At 37.6% G+C, this 19,678-nt stretch overlaps 1 protein-coding gene across 1 annotated transcript in view; it reads right to left on the bottom strand.

Annotated features, from left to right (window-relative positions):
* The window catches only part of LOC134536450 (keratin-associated protein 10-6-like), an 80,408-nt gene that overhangs the window by 15,474 nt on the left and 45,256 nt on the right, over window positions 1-19,678 (bottom strand). Inside the window, exon 2 of the mRNA XM_063376166.1 lies at window positions 2,149-3,302. Within this exon, the coding sequence (XP_063232236.1) occupies window positions 2,149-3,302 (1,154 nt within the window). The remainder of the gene's footprint in view (window positions 1-2,148; window positions 3,303-19,678) is intronic.

The raw sequence follows: 19,678 nt of genomic DNA, 5'->3' as shown, positions 1-19,678 counted from the left end.
GCTCTCGATTTGGTAATGATTAGGTATTTGGAATGTTGCCTTCTGCTACTCAGGTTTTTGAGTTTTATATTTCGATGTTTTTGAGTGTTAGCAATATGTAATTGATGTAAGTAGTATAAAACACAGTAGAAACAAATATTAAGTGTGACAGTAACCCAGAAAACTTCATGTTACAATGTTCGTACGTGTTACCTTAAAAAAATTTAAGTTCATTATCTCCATTTTCAGACATTATGAATCACTCTTCTGTATAATTTTGTATGCTTCCCTACAACCTGACATTATTTCAACTCTTTTTTAAAGTGTCTATGAATGACTTTTAAATAGCTAAATCTAGCTATTTCCATAAAAATTTCCGATATTTTACAGATATTTTTTAGCACAGTTTTATGAACAGCTTTTGTCTAGCTACAGCTAGCCTTTAAGAGAGAACGGCGTGTGCGATTTACACATTTTTATATTGGCGTGGTAAGCCCACAGGTGCATGCGCCTCGCTAGTTTATTTTCTAAGCCATCTGTTTTGTAAACATTAAGAGGATTGTTTAGTACAGCTCGTTCCCCTGCGTGTTCGATATTGGAAATGGTGGCGAGAAAAATAAAAACACGTATAAGAGCATGGGAAATGCTTCTGTGTGAAAGTGGGAAAAGGGTTTGTTGGTAAAACTCTGCAGGCGGAAAGGTGGAATGGAGCGGGGATAATTTTTTGCTCTTTATTTTTTAAATTAACCGCTAAATTGCAAAGAACGGAAGCAGGTGTCTGGACTGTATTTAGACGTTGATATTTCACTGCTATGAACGCACTGCATGCCTTTAAATAAAAAAAAACTAAAAAAGGTTTCTTTATTATTTTTTTCTAACAGGGAGAATTTTATGACTGTATTTTAATAGCTAATTTATAATCGTGCAAATTAATTTCTTCCAACAGTCAACCTGACAACTGTGGCTTTGGGAACAAAAGAATTACCACAGAACAATGCAGATTGTTTAATTTATCATGTTTATAACATTTCTTGCTTAAAAAAGCAACATGAAGTGTTATCATACGAAAAAAGCTACCAAATAATTTTAATTTAGATTTAAAAATGTTTTCTAGCACGTGCATGAAAAAAAACAACAATATATTTAATTTTTTTGATAGCATTATTTAAAATATCTTGAAATTAATATTGTACACAAATGTTTAACATTTGAACTGTAGCATTTGGTTTGACAAATAAATAAAAAAAAAAAAGCACTTCGTTCATATTATTAAGCGAACCAACACCCTTTTTTTATAATCTTAAACACCATGTTTGCTCGAACACTGTTTCCTTGGTTATTAATTAAAAGTATTATTTATATTTGTGATAAATAACGCGCGTGTCCACCATCTTGAAGAATTCTTCTCGCGGACAAAGCAGAGGCGCGTAGGTACGCACATTGGTCATCAACCGTTAAATTTTCTTTTGCACGGTGCGCACCTGTTTCGTTTCTTACTAAAAATTTCTCCCCAAACGCGCACGAAGAAGTTTAACTTCTAAAACGGATCGATGCTAATTACTTATCAAGTATGATAGGGGTAAGTGAGTAGTAGCTTCGTCTTCAAAAGCTGTACTAAAAAAAATTCCGTGGCATCCATCAGTTTCCATCCATCCGTCAATCACCTCAAGCCAACCAGAAGGCCCGAAAAATTCCATCCATCCGTCCGTAGAAAGCTTCCCAAACTTTAACTTGCAACGGACGGGTGAAATTATTGCTTCCAAAATTTTGGCAAGGTGTTGCCGGCAAACTTTCTTATATTAAAAGATACTGAAATTGGTTTATTTGTTTATTTGCATCCATTAAATGTTTTTAATTTTAAGTTTGGACACATTTTAAAGTTTAAAGTTTGACACAAAAATTGACCGAGACATAGAAATGTAATTATTTACGTATGGTAAAAATGAAAATATGTTAATTAATATCAAAGCAAAAAAAAAGGAGTTTAAATATTTATAGGTCGTAAATTTTCACTATCGTCAATATAAAATCTACACGTACAAGATACGTTATCACTACTATTTGAGCCTTAATAGTGTGTTGCCGCAGTAAATGGAAAAGTATTTGAAGTAAGCGCAGGTATTTGTGAATCGATCAGCAAGTTGACGGATGGATGGACTGCAGACGGACAGGTGACAGATGGACGGACTGCAGACGGACAGGTGACAGATGGAAGAACTGCAGACGGACGGGTGACAGATGGACGGACTGCAGACGGACGAGTGACAGAAGGACGGACTGCAGACGGACAGGTGACAGATGGAAGAACTGCAGACGGACGGGTGACAGATGGACGGACTGCAGACGGACGAGTGACAGAAGGACGGACTGCAGACGGACAGGTGACATATGGACGGACTGCACACGGACGAGTGACGGAAGGATGGACTGCAGACGGACGGGTGACAGATGGACGGACTGCAGACGGACGGGTGACAGAAGGACGGACTGCAGACGGACAGGTGACATATGGACGGACTGCACACGGACGAGTGACGGAAGGATGGACTGCAGACGGACGGGTGACAGATGGACGGACTGCAGACGGACAGGTGACAGATGGAAGAACTGCAGACGGACGGGTGACAGATGGACGGACTGCAGACGGACGAGTGACAGAAGGACGGACTGCAGACGGACAGGTGACAGATGGAAGAACTGCAGACGGACGGGTGACAGATGGACGGACTGCAGACGGACGAGTGACAGAAGGACGGACTGCAGACGGACAGGTGACATATGGACGGACTGCACACGGACGAGTGACGGAAGGATGGACTGCAGACGGACGGGTGACAGATGGACGGACTGCAGACGGACGGGTGACAGAAGGACGGACTGCAGACGGACAGGTGACATATGGACGGACTGCACACGGACGAGTGACGGAAGGATGGACTGCAGACGGACGGGTGACAGATGGACGGACTGCAGACGGACAGGTGACATATGGACGGACTGCAGACGGACGAGTGACGGAAGGATGGACTGCAGACGGACGGGTGACAGATGGACGGACTGCAGACGGACGGGTGACAGATGGACGGACTGCAGACGGACGGGTGACAGAAGGACGGACTGCAGACGGACAGGTGACATATGGACGGACTGCACACGGACGAGTGACGGAAGGATGGACTGCAGACGGACGGGTGACAGATGGACGGACTGCAGACGGACGGGTGACAGATGGACGGACTGCAGACGGACGAGTGACGGAAGGAAGGACTGCAGACGGACGGGTGACAGATGGAAGAACTGCAGACGGACAGGTGACGGACGGACTGCAGACGGACGAGTTACGGAAGGATGGATTGCAGACGGACGGGTGACAGATGGACGGACTGCAGACGGACAGGTGACAGATGGACGGACTGCACACGGACGAGTGACGGAAGAATGGACTGCAAACGGACGGGTGATGGACGGTCGCGACGGTTCATCATAAGACCACCTTAAGGCATACGCCAACCCGAGCACTCACACGGTGCACAAAGCTTCAGGAAAAAAACCACGCGATTTCAAAACTGCTGAAGATAACCAAGTGTAATCTGTTCACGAAAAGTTCATAAGAGTTCTCTGAGGGCCGATAAGTATTTGGTTTCCATATTAAATTTTTAAACTGTTTTTTTAGAAGAGTTAGAATTGCTAATAAGCGTGTTTTTAGAGTAATTATTAGGGTTTAAAAAATGGTACATATTAGTGAAAGCCCAAAAGGGACTTGCATTACACTTTTAATCTTTATTTCTCTGCCGTGTAATGTTGCGCCACAGTTGTCCTATGCACGACGGGGAGACTGCGCGCCATTCTAGAGCCCGACGCTTAGAGGCGATACCGCGCTAGAAGCACCAGCGAGCGTCGCTCTTATCACACCGCCTCTCCAACACAAATACAATCCTGACAATGCGAACTCCTTAAGACGGCTGCAATTAAAAATAAAAAGCTTGCACTTCCACGGGAGTTTATTTGTTGGGCCTTCACTTAATTTCCTCGCATCTCAGGAAGGAAAAGAGCCAGGGGTAGGTAACCCGCTGAAGCCAAATTAAGTTCACCGTGCTACACTGTAACATTTTTTTTTGTAAATGGAACATAATTATTCGTGTAAAACTTACACGAAAACAACTGTATCACTGCAAAATAGTGTTCTCAGTATTACTGGGCTCAGATTCTTTTACCCGGGCGTTCATGCTTTGTGTTGTCCCAGTACCTCCAATAAATACTTCAATACTAATATTATAAATGCGAAAGTAACTCTGTCTGTCTGTCTGTTTGTTTGTTACCTTTTCCCAGCTGAACGGCTGAACGGATCGTTATGAAATTTGGCAAGGAGATAGATTATATCCTGGGGATGGACATAGGCTATCTTTTGTCTAAAAAAATAATCTTTAAACGGGTTAAAAAAAATATATCTTAATTTTATGTAATGTGTGTCATAGATATACAAACTGTTAGTGTCATTCCTCTATGCCTGCCGAGCAATAGCTTTCAAGCCATTACGTTACGTTTTTCTATTGTAAGGAACTAAGTAGAGAGTAAGAAAAAAATAAAGATTTTGACAGTTTGTAGTGTCGCCATATTTGTTTCAATTTTCAATACCGTTTTTGTATATTACAATTTAAATTGCAGAAAAAAATCATGTTTCATAAACACATAAATAGTGAGTGTGTGTCATTTCTCTATGTCCACGAGGTCTCGCCGCGTCAATTTTCTCCTTGGGGCGAACCCGTCCACTTAGTTAAATAAACAACTTTTATCGTTGAATGATTTCATGATTTATTTCATGAAAATCTGCTCACATAAAAAAGTAAGTTTTATAGACATTCAATAGGTCTCTCTCTCTCTCTCTCTCTCTCTCTCTCTCTCTCTGAAGATCAATCTATGAATCGTTACAAATTTATTTCCTTTATTTTTTTAGTTTTATTTGATACAATATGATTTCACTAAAAATCAATTTCTACCTTTTACTATTTTCATTTCTACATTACGAAGTTTCACTTCTTCCGCGCGGAGGGACTCCACGCAATATTTTTGCATGCAATTAAAAACTATTTTTTATGATGCCAAAGAAGTATAACTTCTCATGCGCGTACCTAAGTACACGCACCCATTTTTTAAATTTAATTTCTTCTATATATATTTTTTCTCCCTACCTAGGGCACTCATAATTCTTTTAAATTTCACGTGTATGTTTTCAATGTCATTCGAGTTGTACAATTTTTTTTTGTCAAATTGGTCATTATTTATACTTTGTTTCATTTTGGAAACATACGTATTTAAGGTATTATGACAAATAAAAAAATTAGTTACACTAACATTCTTAGGTTTTTATTGTGTGGATAGTTTCAAGTTTAATATATTGTAGGTATATAAATTATTAAACTTATAAATTTCTTCGAAATTTATTCATAGGTTGGTAGGGCCTGATTATTTTTTTCGATTGTCAATATTGTTATTTTTTTTTACAGTACGTACTTATTTGCAAGGAGTTTGGTTGAGTGTTTATAATTTATCTGCTGAGCGTCAAGAGTCTTAGGGCTACTGAGACCGAAGACCAGAAATATTTATCAATTATGTAATATATTGTTGAAAAATTTGAATTTTACTATTTCAGGTAGGTTGATTTTTTTTATTAATTAGAATAGTTACGTATAATTTCCATCTTCCTTTATTTCATATTAAACATTATGTTTGGTTGAGTGTGAGATAATTTTATTAATGTATGCTTTAATTTCATTTATTTTCTTATACATAATATATATTCTTACCTACCTACTTCTATTAAATTTCAGGTGGATGTTAACATTGTCATTCCAGTTGAATAATTTTTTTTGACAAATTAGTTGTTATTTATACTTTTTGTTCCATTCCTGACTATGTTTTTTTTTTCTTTACTTAATTCAAAGATTTGTGGTGTGTACAGGGAGTGATATCTCTATTAATTTCTATACTACTTTGGATAAGCGGAATATGGCCACCATAGTTTTACATATAAACAAATCCTACAAATGTTTTAAACATTATGACAAATAAAAAATAGTTTCACAAACATCCTTAGTTTTTTTGGTGTGTATAGTTTGAAGTTTAATATTATGTATGTACGTAAATTCTTAAACATAGAGTTATTTATTAATTTATTTAGAAAATTATTCTTAGGTAGGTAATAAGTTTTTATATTTGTCAATATTGTTTTTATGGTAGATATGAGTACAGTAAATGCCTACTTTCTTATATTCCTTTATATCTCTTTCGATTTGGAGTGTTTCCGTGCCATTCGGGGTCCTCAACATTACCCCTCCCCTCCCCAGGTAGTTAAAGCTCCAAAATTTCGAAAGTTTAAAATTTTTTAAAAATCTTTCTCTTTAGATTTTAAGTGTTTCGAGCCATTCATGGTCCTCGAACCCCCCGCCACCCTCTGGGAAAAAGCCCCAAAATTTCGATAATTTTAGGAATTTCAAATATCATTTGTTTCGAGATGGAGTGTTCCGAAACATTCCAGGTCCTGAACCTCCACCCCCCCCCCCCCCTTCCACAAACGTGAAAGCCACAAAATTTCGAAAAATTGGAGGAAATTGTATTAAAATTAAGTCATTACGAACTAAAGTTTCCGGGGAATGGTGGAACTTTTACCCAAAGTCGACTTCCCACCCAATTTTGAGGGAGGGGGTGTAGTGCAAAACCCCAAAATTACGAAAAATTTCAAAAATTTCTTAAATTTAAGTATACGTTTTTACAATTTGGAGTGTTTCCGAGCCATTCGGGGTCCTCAAACTACCCTACCCCTACAAGGAGTCAAAGACCCAATAATAAAAAAAGTTCCCAAAATTTCGAAAACCTATTCTCTTTCGATTTGGAGTGTTTACGAGCCATTCGGGGTCCTCAAAATCAGCCCCCCCCCCCCCTTCCCAGGGGTCAAAGCCCCAAAATTTAGAAAATTTAAAAAATCATTCTCTTTCGATTTTTAGTGTTTCCCTGCCATTCAGGATCCTCAAAATCACCCCTCCCCCTCTGGGGACAAAGCCCCAAAATCTCGAAAATTTCAGGAATTTCAAATATCATTTCTTTCGAGATGAAGTTGTTCCAAACCATTCGAGGTCCTGAACATCCACTTTCCACAAAAGTGAAAGCCCCAAAATTTCGAAATATAAGAATATATATAATTGGATGTTGGCATGTATGACGTCGATAAACTCTTACACCGTTTGACCGATCGCCATGAGAGTTGGCACATCGAAGTGTTTTTATCATGAAGGTTTTTATGCTATCCATTTTTTTTGTAACTCGCCGCTAGATGGCGCTGTAGCGCATCAACTTCTAAACCTTTCAACCGATCGCCATGGGTAAACAGAAAATCATAGGTCACAGATACACAAACAGTAATTATGTGTCATTTCTTAATGTCCAACACACTGGACATATCACTTTCCATTTTGCTGTAACTCGCGGACAATATATCACCCGGTGTTCAGCCCGGGCAAAGCCGGGTACTGCAGCTAGTAGTTAAATATATTTGTAAACAGTTTCCTGAATAGCTTTTCTGTATTGACTGCGCAAGGTTGATAAAATAAAATAAAATAGTTGAATATTCGATTTTCTTTTCCATGGTTGAAAAAAATATTATGCTTAATTGAAATATAAATTAAAATATAGAATTATGCGCCAATTTCCTTAAGAAAATTTTTAAATTATCTGGAAAAAATACTATTTTTATGCAAGAATAACCAAAGTCATGTGTTGTAAAAATTTACAATATAATTCTTGTATTGTTACAAACTATTTCTTGTCAAGTGGTTTTATTGATTATATGTATTTTGAATTGTCATCAATAGTAAAATTATTCAGGATAGCGTAACCAAAAATTAAAGTCACAATATTTAATCATTTGGCGCAGAATAGGAATTTAAAAACTAAAAAAAAAAGCCTATACCGAATTCAAAAATTAGATTTTTTTAAATTCATTACTGTAATGACTTGTCATTGAGTTCTGGGATACCTGTATGTATGTGTGGTTTTGTGTGTGTGTATATATATATATATATACACACACACACACTTATATAGACACTCACACGTGTGAGTTGGGGATGGCTTTGGGGCCTAGGATCATAAAAAACGTTAAGACACGGTAGACATTTTTTTTCTCGGAAGTCGCAACGTGGTGAAAAGACTGCATTAGGTAGATTTCCTTCTAGAAGGGGGGGGGGGGGGTTGCAATAAATAAATAATTAAATCTCCCGCACTTCCACGGTAGTTCATTCGTCGCGTGCCTTCACTTGTTTTCCCCCACGCGTCTCGTGGTCGGACGTGGTCCGTACGGCGCGGCGGGCGATATTCCCCGCCCAAAAAACTAAACTTAGTTCTCGCTAACCAGAGCACGGCTGCCCGCCGCGGTACCGCTCCAAGACCAGATAAAAAAAAAAATAAAATAAAATAAAAAAAACATAAAAATAGGCAGCGGGTGGTAGGGTAGTTGTTGGTAAGAGTTAGGGGGGGGGGGTAGGAAGTGTTCGTAGGTGTTCCTGGAGTTCGTCAGCTTGTTCGGCGACTGGCTCCCTCCGGGGCCGCTGTAATTATGCAAATGCGACGCAAACACACCCCTCTCCCCCCCTCACGCGAGGGAAGGTCTACCAGGGAGGAAAAAGTAGGGTTGGCTGTTCTGGCGAGGGAGGGAAGTGGGTGGAGGTTAGCGGTACGGAGAAGAGTGAGCGAAAGTAACACCCCCCCTCCCTCCTTTTTTCGTCTCATGTTTATATTTTAACATGTTCATAGAACGCCGTAGGGGATTACAGGAAAGAAGAATGATTGGTGGAGGTCGAGGGGGGGAGGGAGAACGCAGACGTAAAAGAGAAAGGGAGGTCTCGCGGGGAGGTTAGAGGCATCCGAGCAAGAAGACGGTGATAAAGTAATTGTGTCGTTAACGCGTGGGCGGCGCGCTTAGGAACGTGTGAGTGCGTGTAAAAAGATACAGCAGGAAACGGGGCCCGTGTGAGCAAAAACGCTACAAAATATATACATAAACTCACGTATACACACACACACTATATATATATATATATATATATATATATATATATATAAGGAATAAGTAAAAATTGTGTGTGGGAGACCAGGAAGGCGTACCATAATTTCTTGATTTTGCACATACAACATACGATAATTTCCCCACGTCTCCCAAAAAAAAAAAAATTAACCACCGTTTAAACCACAGCATACCATAATTTTGGCATGGAATACCAACAATATTGTGCGTGATACACGCACACACTTTTTTTTTTTTTACATCGCCTAACGCGGACTTTTACGTTAACGTTTTGATAACTTCACGATAAATCTTTGTCACAAGGAAAAAAATAATTTGGAGTTGCAAATAAATATCTGACAGTTATTTAATACATATTCTTGGGACACACGCTATTTCAGTTTTGCACCGTTTTTTCTCGGAAAAGAATCAAGAACGCAAAAAAAGAAATCAGGAACAATACAGAGAACAGATGGATACGTCCACGGAACTAAACAGGTATTATGGACAAAACGACGACAGCGCAGACAAAACAGTCAACTTTAAATATCAGAGATCACTTGCCACTATAATTAACAGCCGGAGCAGCTACGTCGACTATGTATCATTCCATTTCCATAACGATTTTAAACTACATAATGAATGAAAGGGCACCGATAAAGCTAAAAAGCTTGAAGAAAAAACGAAATCTCTGCTTTAGGCCTAATTTTCGACAAGGAATTTTATTAAAATACTGCCCATTTTCTTAAAAAAAAACAGTAAACAGTAAATACTTAAAATTTTAAATTTTGGCTTTGTTGACTTTGGTTTGCACAGTCAGCCACATATGGCAGAACCGTGGTTACACATTTCCGTTCCATTCCCGAAATTACTCCTACCAAATGCCGTATGCCGAGAGCTTAGATGTAACACGTCATGTATGTTTTACAACATGGAACTTTCATAATGTGTGTTATGTTTAATCATGTGTCTCAATTGTTATTTGTGGCCGTGCAAAGTTGCAAAAAAGATTTTATTGTGTGCCACATTTCGTGCTATGGCAAATTTGCATTTACATTTTTATATATTAAATTCCACAACAATGAATTCACAGCTCTCAACAACGAAAATAACACTAATACGTGTTGCAATAATCACTTTCAAAATTTTCAATTTTTTTTCCATTAAGAAATATAATAACAACGGCAAATAAATTTTTTCCAAAGTCATTAACTGTAACTGTTTTTATTTGTTGTGCACCGAGAGAAATATTTGCTTGCCTGGACAATATATTTGTTTGTATATGACGAAATAAATGTATAACGGTTGATTCAAACAAATATTTTGCTAGTTTCGCGAAATGGTTGGCTAGACCAACAAAATATCTTGTTACAGTGAAAAGTGTAAATGTGTATATATTTGTATCTATGCTTATATATGTGTACATGTGCATATGTGTGAATATGTGTACACATGTGTAGGTGAGTATATGTGTGTAAATGCATGCGTATGCTTTACACATTAAGTGTCTGTTCCACCGTACACAAGCTATTATTTGTTTGAATCGAATAAGCCATTTTATCTGTGCGGCAGTATTGTTTTTAGGTGTGCGGTAAACCCTCGCAAGCGATGGCTGGATATAGTAACTAGCCTCCGAGTGACTCAACCCATCTTCATCATCATCATCAGGTGGTGAACACCCTTAATCTGCCGCAAGGGATGAGCTCTTACCTCGCTGCCGTGCCGCGATCTCCCGGGGGAAAACTGCCTCATATCGATCGCGCTGCTCGCACAGGGACGAACCCAAGGGCTCAGAGCAAGACTGCGCTTCCCGTTGGCTTTACGTCCGCGGTGTTGGCATGCCTTCCAGGCCTTCGGGTTCATTCCGTGGACTAACAACGATCCAGACCAATGGTGGTGAGAATTCGGGGAGTTGCGTGTGCACAGAAAAAATTTTTTTTTTATACTTCTAAAAAAAGATTCCTTTGGAAACCAGTTGCTAAGAAATAGTTAGTAACACTACAAGAAATGTATCGTAACTTTGTACAACACATAGCTATGGTTATTTTTGCAAAAAAATAAAATATTTTTTTTTCGAGATAATACTGAGTAATTATTACGAAAATTGCCGCATAATTCTGTATTTTCAATTTACGTTTTATCTTAACATATTTTTTTTTTAAACCATGGATTAGAAAATCAAATATTAAAAAAATTGTACTTTGTTTTTAATTATATCATTCATATTAATGTGGACAGTCAATGATGGGAAGCTATTTGGGGAACGGTTTAGAAATAACTTTTAACTATTGGAGGTACTGGGACAACACAATACATAAATGCCCACTATTACTGGAAAAAAACTATTTTGTAATTATATAGTTGTTCCCATGTTAATGTAATAATTTACAAATATCTGTAGTTTTATATCAATATTTGTGTTCCATTAAAAAAAAACGACTGTGTGCAATCTTCGAAACGTTAAGTCGAAATGTGAACAACCTCTACCCCCTTTCGTCATTTCAATAGCAAAAAAAGTTTTATATCTTTCGTTTTGATGAATTTTGACTCTAATTCATTGCCAGTGTTTTGTTAAAATTTTGTTTAACGATACTTAATACATGATGACGGCTTTTACGATTATTCAATCAAAAAAATAATTGTTCTTTAACAACTCAGTTGTCAAAGATATCACTTATGAAGCTGCAAGGCAGAGCTATGTACCACATAATTTGGTGTAAATTTCTGCCTTGCATTTTTTTAAGTGATATTATCGGTAACTGAGTTTACAAGGATATTCCTTGTAGAAGTACAACATTTTTCAGTATTTCTCTAGGTATTTGTTTTGTAAATGGAACTGAAATTATTATGAAAAATTACATACATCTGTTAATTTGTACATGAACATGAAAACAAATGTATTGCTAAAAATAATGTTTGTTGAAATACTGTGTTGGAATTCATACCCGGGAAATTATGCTCTGTGTTGTCCCAGTACCTCCAATAGTTCAAGTTATTTGTAAACCGTTCCCTGAATAAATTTTCAGCATCAATTGCGCACATTAATAAGCACAATAAAACAATATATAGTTAAATTATTGAATATTCGTTTATTTTTTCCATGGTTAAACAATTGTATGCTTGAATGAAACATAAATTAAAATATAAAATAAAGCGAAAATTCATAATAAATACTTAGTATTATCTAGAATAATGTATTTAATATGTGCAGAAATAACTAAAACTGGCCATGAGTTGTATAACGTTAGAATATATATATTGTAGTATTTATTTGTTGGCAACCGGTTTCCTAAAGAATCTTTGGTAAAAGTACAGATAATTTTTTTCTGTGTAGCATTAGGACTATTTTAGCACCTGCAATAGAATGTTACGTACGCAGAACATTCCAAAAAATGGGAAAGATGGATTTAAATTAATTTCATGGACTTACGCCCTCGCTAGTTTACACCGTTTTTCATAGAAGAAAACTTCAAGAATGGACAAAAAAAATGAATACACAAACGCGTGAAGAACAAGCCAATATCATGAGTTTTTATCTTGAGATTTGTTCGATGGCATAACAATTCTAAATAAAATACTCCTGTAGGTAATTTTTGTTTTTGGCGTGACACAATTTGAAGTTCATCAATATAGTTCCTGGTGGAAAGCTTACGTTTAGTAACATGTTCAGCCTCTTAGAATAATCTTAAGTTTGCAAACTACATAACGTTTGTTGCACATTTCAATGCTTTAATACGATATATATATATATATATATATATATATATATATATGTCCAAAGTTCAATGTAAGAGTGGGATGCTGTATACATTTAGCAATAGAACTAGTCACAGTCAAACCAAGCTTCAGCAGAGGGTGAACATTGTGAATTAATTAGATTGTGCGGATAGACATTAGACATATTGTTGTTCAAGATGTACATTTCAATTATTAGTGTAAATAATAAATAGGTTTAGACCTAATTAATTGTGCTATCACTGCCGAGCACTGTTAATCTCAACAAAAACAGTATTAAAATTCTCGTCGAACATCGTTCTTTATCGTTTTCCTGAGAGGTTAGTTTAACACACGTGTAGGTGATCGCAAATAAAATGGAAAAAAAAAAGATCGAGTTAGGTCAGTGGCATAATTTAAAAATATTGTAAAATCGCGAGAATGTACGAAATCTCACCACAAGTGTTTTTTTTTAAATATCTGTAACATCTTTGCTCTTGTATGAACATTTGGTAGGAGTAATTTAGTGCGTGGAACGGAATTGTGTAAACACGGTTCTGCCATCTGTGGCGGATGGCTCAAACCAAAGTTCACGAATCAAAAGGAAAACTTCATAGTATTAACTTTTCAATGAATTTTAGCAAGACAGGCAGTATTGTATTAACATTTCCTTGACGATAATCACGTCCAAAAACCGTTTTTTTTATCGGAGCCGTTTCGTTATAAAGTTTAAAATTTCTTTAAATGCAAATATAATGTTTCGATAATCAACGTAGCTGCTCCGGCAACGAATTCTAGCGACGGGTGCGTGAACTGCATGTGATTCGCGTCAAAGAATTTGGTTGGAAAACAGAATTTGCGTACATTTATCAAGCTCGGCATTATTTTAAAGAATTTTACATTAAATTTCGTGTCCGAGTTTCGTATTATAAGAGTGTGTTTGCAACATGAGAACACATGCTTGTTAACGGGGTTAGATGTTACGCTCACGTGTTTTATTTTTTCTCCTTCAAAAATCTTCCACGAAGTTGCACGAGCGAACGGAGAAACTCTTCGTTCATGTCTGAGGACCGATGGAGTCTCAGCTACTCGTTAGGCTTGCAGTAATTATTTAGGTTCCATCAGTTATATATATATATGCACACACACATACACTCACGGTAGCGTCTTGTTTGCTGCCGGCCGAAACCGGAAGTTTGCGTCTTCGTCCCGGCACCGAGCGGAAGTAAAACTCAGAGTCGGGATCCCCATCTCATTCCGTCCGACTTATATCTTTCAATCCTCCACTCCATCTACTCCTTTATCTCTCTTTCCCCTTTTCTTCTCGGGTCCCGCGGGGGGAATTGGGGGGGGGGGGGGGGACGATACTGATTGTCCTCGAGGGATGAGTGTTCCTGAAAAAAAAAATCCTGCAGGAATTCTACCCCCCACACTCCCCCCCTTTTTTTTCTTGTTCACCTCCAACAACTCGCCATGAGCTTCGAACCGTGCAACAAATTCCTTTTCATGCCTTTGCGCGCACCTCATCAAATTCCAGCGGAAAGAAAAGACATTCATTTTTATATCTCTCTTTCTCAAGAAATGCAAAGAAAATGATATATTAACCTCACGTTCCCGTTCACGGAGATGACAGGACAATTTCAATACCTTTCGAAAACCCTTTCATGGCGTATTTTTATATTTACGAATCCGCCGACTGAAGATTTCTTTTCTTCAGTTTACCTATGCAATATAAATTATTATTCACTAGGCCAATAAACAGAACGTTCTCTGACCAAGTTTGAAAGTTGAATGTAAAGCTGTAACGCTGTCATGTGTATTTTTTAAAATGAAATTTCGTTAGACCTTAGTTAACATCACATTTTCGTAGTCAGCGTCCAGAAAAATTACGTAAAGGCCTATAATGATAGGTGATTCCACACGGTGAGGATAGTGCCATTGAATATTTATATATATATATATATATAGTATATATATATATACTATATATATATATAGTATAGAAGTCGCGAGTGGATAGGATTTACTCTACGTTTTTCAGGAGCGTATGATGAGCAGCTTGGGAACTTCACCGCTGCAGGGCGCTGCCGTAACGCCCTGTATCGTCTTAGTTGTTATTTACACGTTAGAGTGCAGCACTGTCGCCCGCTGTCATTCCCCACACCCCCCCCCCCACCGATCATTCACTGCAGCTCAAGGTCGTTCAACAGGAGGGGGAAGGGGTGTTTGAAGAGTTCGACACTTGTCCACTAGGGACCACCACAAGCCGGATGCCCTAGAGATGGTGGCGATTGCGGCGGTGAATTAACCAACTACCTCAAACCGTATTAGAAATTTAAACCTGGGCTGGCGACTTCTATACAGTATATATATTCAAAGATAGTGCGCAGATAGTAGTGGGAGCTAGACGCAGTCTCTTGTGTCACGCCGTAGCGCACAGAGGCTTAAAGGTAAGAGTACCTCCGAGCGCGGGATTCGAACCAGATACTTCAAGAGTTGGTGTCGAAGCACGGACTCCCATTATAAAAACACGAAGCCTCAACGACTGCAGCGCTTGAGAGAGAACTCACGGAAACAAGCAAAACTGCTCGGGACAGTGGAGCTGTCGAGAAAAAAAAAAAAACATTCCGAAGTCAAGCGATTTGATTTGATTTTTAACCGACTTCAAAAAAAGAGGAGGTTCTCAATTCGTCTGTATTTATTTTTATGTTTCAGAACTTTCGACTGGGTGAACCGATTTTGATGATTCTTTTTTTGTTTGAAAGCTGGTGCTTCCCTTGTGGTCCCATTTTAATTTGGTCCAGTTCTGACAATGGCATTCATTAGAAAACCTTATAAGTCTTAAATTTGCTTTAAGTATGTGCGCGACAAATGGACGAATAACTCAATATCACGCGAACCGATTTCGATGATTCTTTTTTTTATTGGAAAGGATGTACTTCAAGGGTAGTTAGATGAAAGTTTGGTTAGGTTCTGATCATGGGATCCATGACAAAGTAACGGAACTCTTCAATTCTTAGGAGAAAATTAACGATACTCGGCCAAATCTTTTATAGGCTATCGGGATATTTTTGTCACCTACCGTAACGTGGATCAAGCTGAGACGGTTTGCACGTTGCTCTTCTGTCTCTTTGGATAGACGATCGTGCATCACGCTGAGTCGGTGGGCACGTTGCTCCTCCGTCTCATTCGATAGCCGATCGTTGATCGAGCCGAGAAGGTGACTACGTTTTTCGATATTTTCCCTGTTCAAAACTTTTTCATGTAAAGCCGCATTTTCGAAAGTCTATTTTTGCGCTCTTCGCAAGTCTCTTTTGAAATTGTCCTCGAGGTAGATTTCCTCTGTTGAGCTAGGCGTTTCTCCCTGACTTCGTTTGTTTCGTTTAAACGGCGCTGTCTCATATGAGCAGCACGTTTAGTAGGTCTACACATATTCAGACAAATTATTTAGTGTACTTCAGATTCACTAAAAATTAAAAAGTAAACAAAAATTTTAACAAAAAAACCGAATTAAAAACTATTCGAAAACAAATTAATATGCACTTAAAAGTAAAAAAAAAATAATTGCGTTTTCTTATACAACTTAATAATCAACATAATTTTTCTACTCATCAATATGTAAGTACGATCTATGTGTTTACCACGCAAGAAGGTAGGTATAATGTAGTTACAATTTATTGTTATTTTTGGAGTCGGTGTCAGCCATGGAAACACGACAATATTCTTAGCAATAATAATACGAGAATACTTTAAGAAATATTTATTTTACAAATTTACTTTTATACGAACGACAATATACTGTGAGTACTGTGACAGAATACCAATACCTAATTAAACCCATTTACAAATTAACTTTTATACGACAATATACTGTGACAATATCTGCGGCCTTGAAACGACATAAATAGTAACTAATTAAACCAAAAAACTAACTTTAATATGACACTATGCTGAGACATAATACGTAGCAAACGGTGATACGAAAATATAGCCAATATTAAACACAAGGACTTACCATAAGAAGGACGGTGTAGGTATGTGAAGTGTGGCACATTATCTTTTCAATTATACCTATTCCGAACGGGATGTTTCATTTGTTTCACAGTCGCATTTCACTTAAAAGCTGCTATTTTAAACGTTTAGAAGTTAGCGTTAAATTAAAACTTAAATATTATATTTTTTCAGCCGTCGATAATGGTTTTGTTGCTGGGCTGGTGGGGGAAAAAAAAAAGGGGGGGGGGGGGGTGGTAAGGGAGGCACAACGAAAGAAAAATGAATATCTTTTCTTTCCGCCGGTATTTATTATGTAAGGAATGATTCCTCGTGTGTTATCCTGCGCCGGGATCTGCAAGAATATGGATGGGTTCCGAACCATGAGCATGAGGCTCTCAGACTCGGTGTTCGGGAATTTGTGTCCTTTTGGTAAGGGGGGGGGGGGGTGTATGGCTGTCTGACTTTACACACGTGACCTTGACTACAAGAGCGCAGACACCTGCAAATATATATATATATATATATATATATATATATATATATACACCACAACAAGGTTCTCCACGCAAAAGTCTTAAACTCTTGTGCCAATTATGTTTACGGACTGGGTACGTGCTGCATTTTGTGGAGTCATTCTAAAACATTCAAGATTAATGGCGCAGCTATTTTTATATAAGTAGTAGGAAATAGCAAGTTAATTAGTATGTCATATGCAAATATCTGTTTGCTCGATAGGGACGGTCAAGCTGGTTACAGCAGTGCAGGATACGGGAATATATTATGTCGAGTAAACAGAGATTTGCATATGACATACTAATTTACTTGCTATTTCTTACTACTTATATAAAATAGCTGCGCCATTAATCTTGAATATTTATATATATATATATATATATTTAAGAGAAATGTTTGAAACAAATATAAAAGGATGTATAAGAATTTTTGTGTTCTGAAAACTTGCGTCAATACCAAGGGGTTTTGACAGTTACGTTATCATTCTTGGCATGCATCACTTCCTGCGTGTTTTGGAGTTCCAGGTGTTGTAAAAGCTCACCTGCATCATCCAAAATAACACAATGCCTTCACCTAGATCTCGAAAAATTTTCTTCATAACTTTAATCCCGTTTTCCCTTCTTGCGTTCGCCACTTCATCACAAAGCGTTCCTCTCAGTTATGTAATCGGGAAGAAATGTGAACTTTTCTCACGTCTGCAATTCTCCGAGAAATGGCTTGCCGTATTTGCCGTGACTTTGAAAGTGCGAGCTAAGCGTCTTGAGAAAACTGTCACCGCAGGGTAAGGGGAGAGGGAGGAAAAAGAAAGAGAGAGAGAGAGGAGTGTGAGTGGTAAGCGAGACCGAAGAGAAAGTGGGGAAAGGGAATACCTATCAGCGCCAAGGAGGTTGAAAAATCACCTTGGGCGCGGAATTTTTCTTCGCGTTTTATACCGTTAAAAATATGTTGACCATGTAGGTTCTTAGTGAGCGTCGTATAGATTCACATACTAACGTCATGACGATTTAGGTTTTTAGAACAGTTGACATGCAACTATACTGTGACGAGTCGGCACCATTTGACTCTGCAACGCGTTTCCCATCGAACTACGGAACCCATCTTGTAAGAAGTTTGAAGCGCAATACACCAGTTCCCTTTCCAGCGCCGTTTTCGCTAATGCATCACATGCAATTGTGCGAAGACAAGGAACAATGTTTCGTTTACGCCACTACTGCCGTGGTGTGTATTCCCAGTTTTTAATGGTTTCAGCCGTGGAGTTAGGAATTGTCAGGAGACGGCATACTATGAAGTAGTTTTAGTCACTTTTCTTTAACCTTTCAATCGCCACACCATCACGTTCAAAACATTGCGTAAATGGGGCTTGACCATATCTGGTGATTTTAAAGTAAGTATGAATTAGAATCTGTTTCGTTTAACACAGCAACTAAAAAAAAAAACCGTCTTTTAAAATTCAGCCAATGTTAAAAACGTCTTATCCACATGGCGCAGACCATGAGGTGAATAAAAAGCGATTTCACCCCGTTACCATGTTATCAAGCAGACGTAGACACTCCCTGGTTTCATCAATGTTTTCCCCCACGATCGTCATTTGTGAGGTCGTTATTTGTCTTTCTCCGTCTCTGCTTTACCGACGAGGATTTATGTTTTTGATCTATATTAAATGGTAAAGTATCTTTACCATCAAACATTTTTGACATCAAATTAACAAGGGACACTGAATTCCAATTATCTAGAAATCTATGATAATTTACGGATGCTGAATTAAATTACTTCGGATGTGAAATCGTAACGATCAATTTGGAGTGTTGACAGTGATGTGAAAACATTTAAAGAGCAAATTAATGTTTTATCATGTTGTTCATGTTACGAATAACCTTATAATACGAAACTCAGACACGCAATTTAACGTTCTATTCCTTAAAGTATTGCCGAGCGCAATAAATGGATTGATAAATAAAATAGCCGCTTTTCAAGTGCATGCCAAAATTTCTAGATGTGAATCACACATCGCTAGAATTCGCTGCCTGAATCGTAAACGTTGCTTGTCACCATCACCTTGCAGATGGCAGCACGAAACTATTAGATACGGTTCCGATAAAAGCGAAAAAGACTTGAAAAGTAATCCTTAACCCTAATAAATCCTTAGACCAAATTTTCGAGAATTTTTTTATTAAAATAGTCTACTATCCATCTTGTTAATTTATTAAGCATTTAATAATTTAAAGTTTCCTCACACGTTATAATGTATACTTCTATAGCATTAGTGAAATATTAAACTCAAACATTTAAAAAACAAATTATAACACAAATTATATTTTTATTAATTTTTAAGTAAATATTATAAATAAAAAGCTTATTATTATGAGCTAACTAACCATTATATTTTTTCAAAATTATTAAAAAAATTCAAAAAAAATTCCAGTG

The sequence above is a fragment of the Bacillus rossius genome, chromosome 11 (genome assembly GCF_032445375.1).
Source record: "Bacillus rossius redtenbacheri isolate Brsri chromosome 11, Brsri_v3, whole genome shotgun sequence".
NCBI classification, from domain to species: Eukaryota; Metazoa; Arthropoda; class Insecta; order Phasmatodea; family Bacillidae; genus Bacillus; species Bacillus rossius.
Note: the sequence above shows the minus strand (reverse complement) of the source record. Positions and strands in the feature narration are given on the sequence as shown.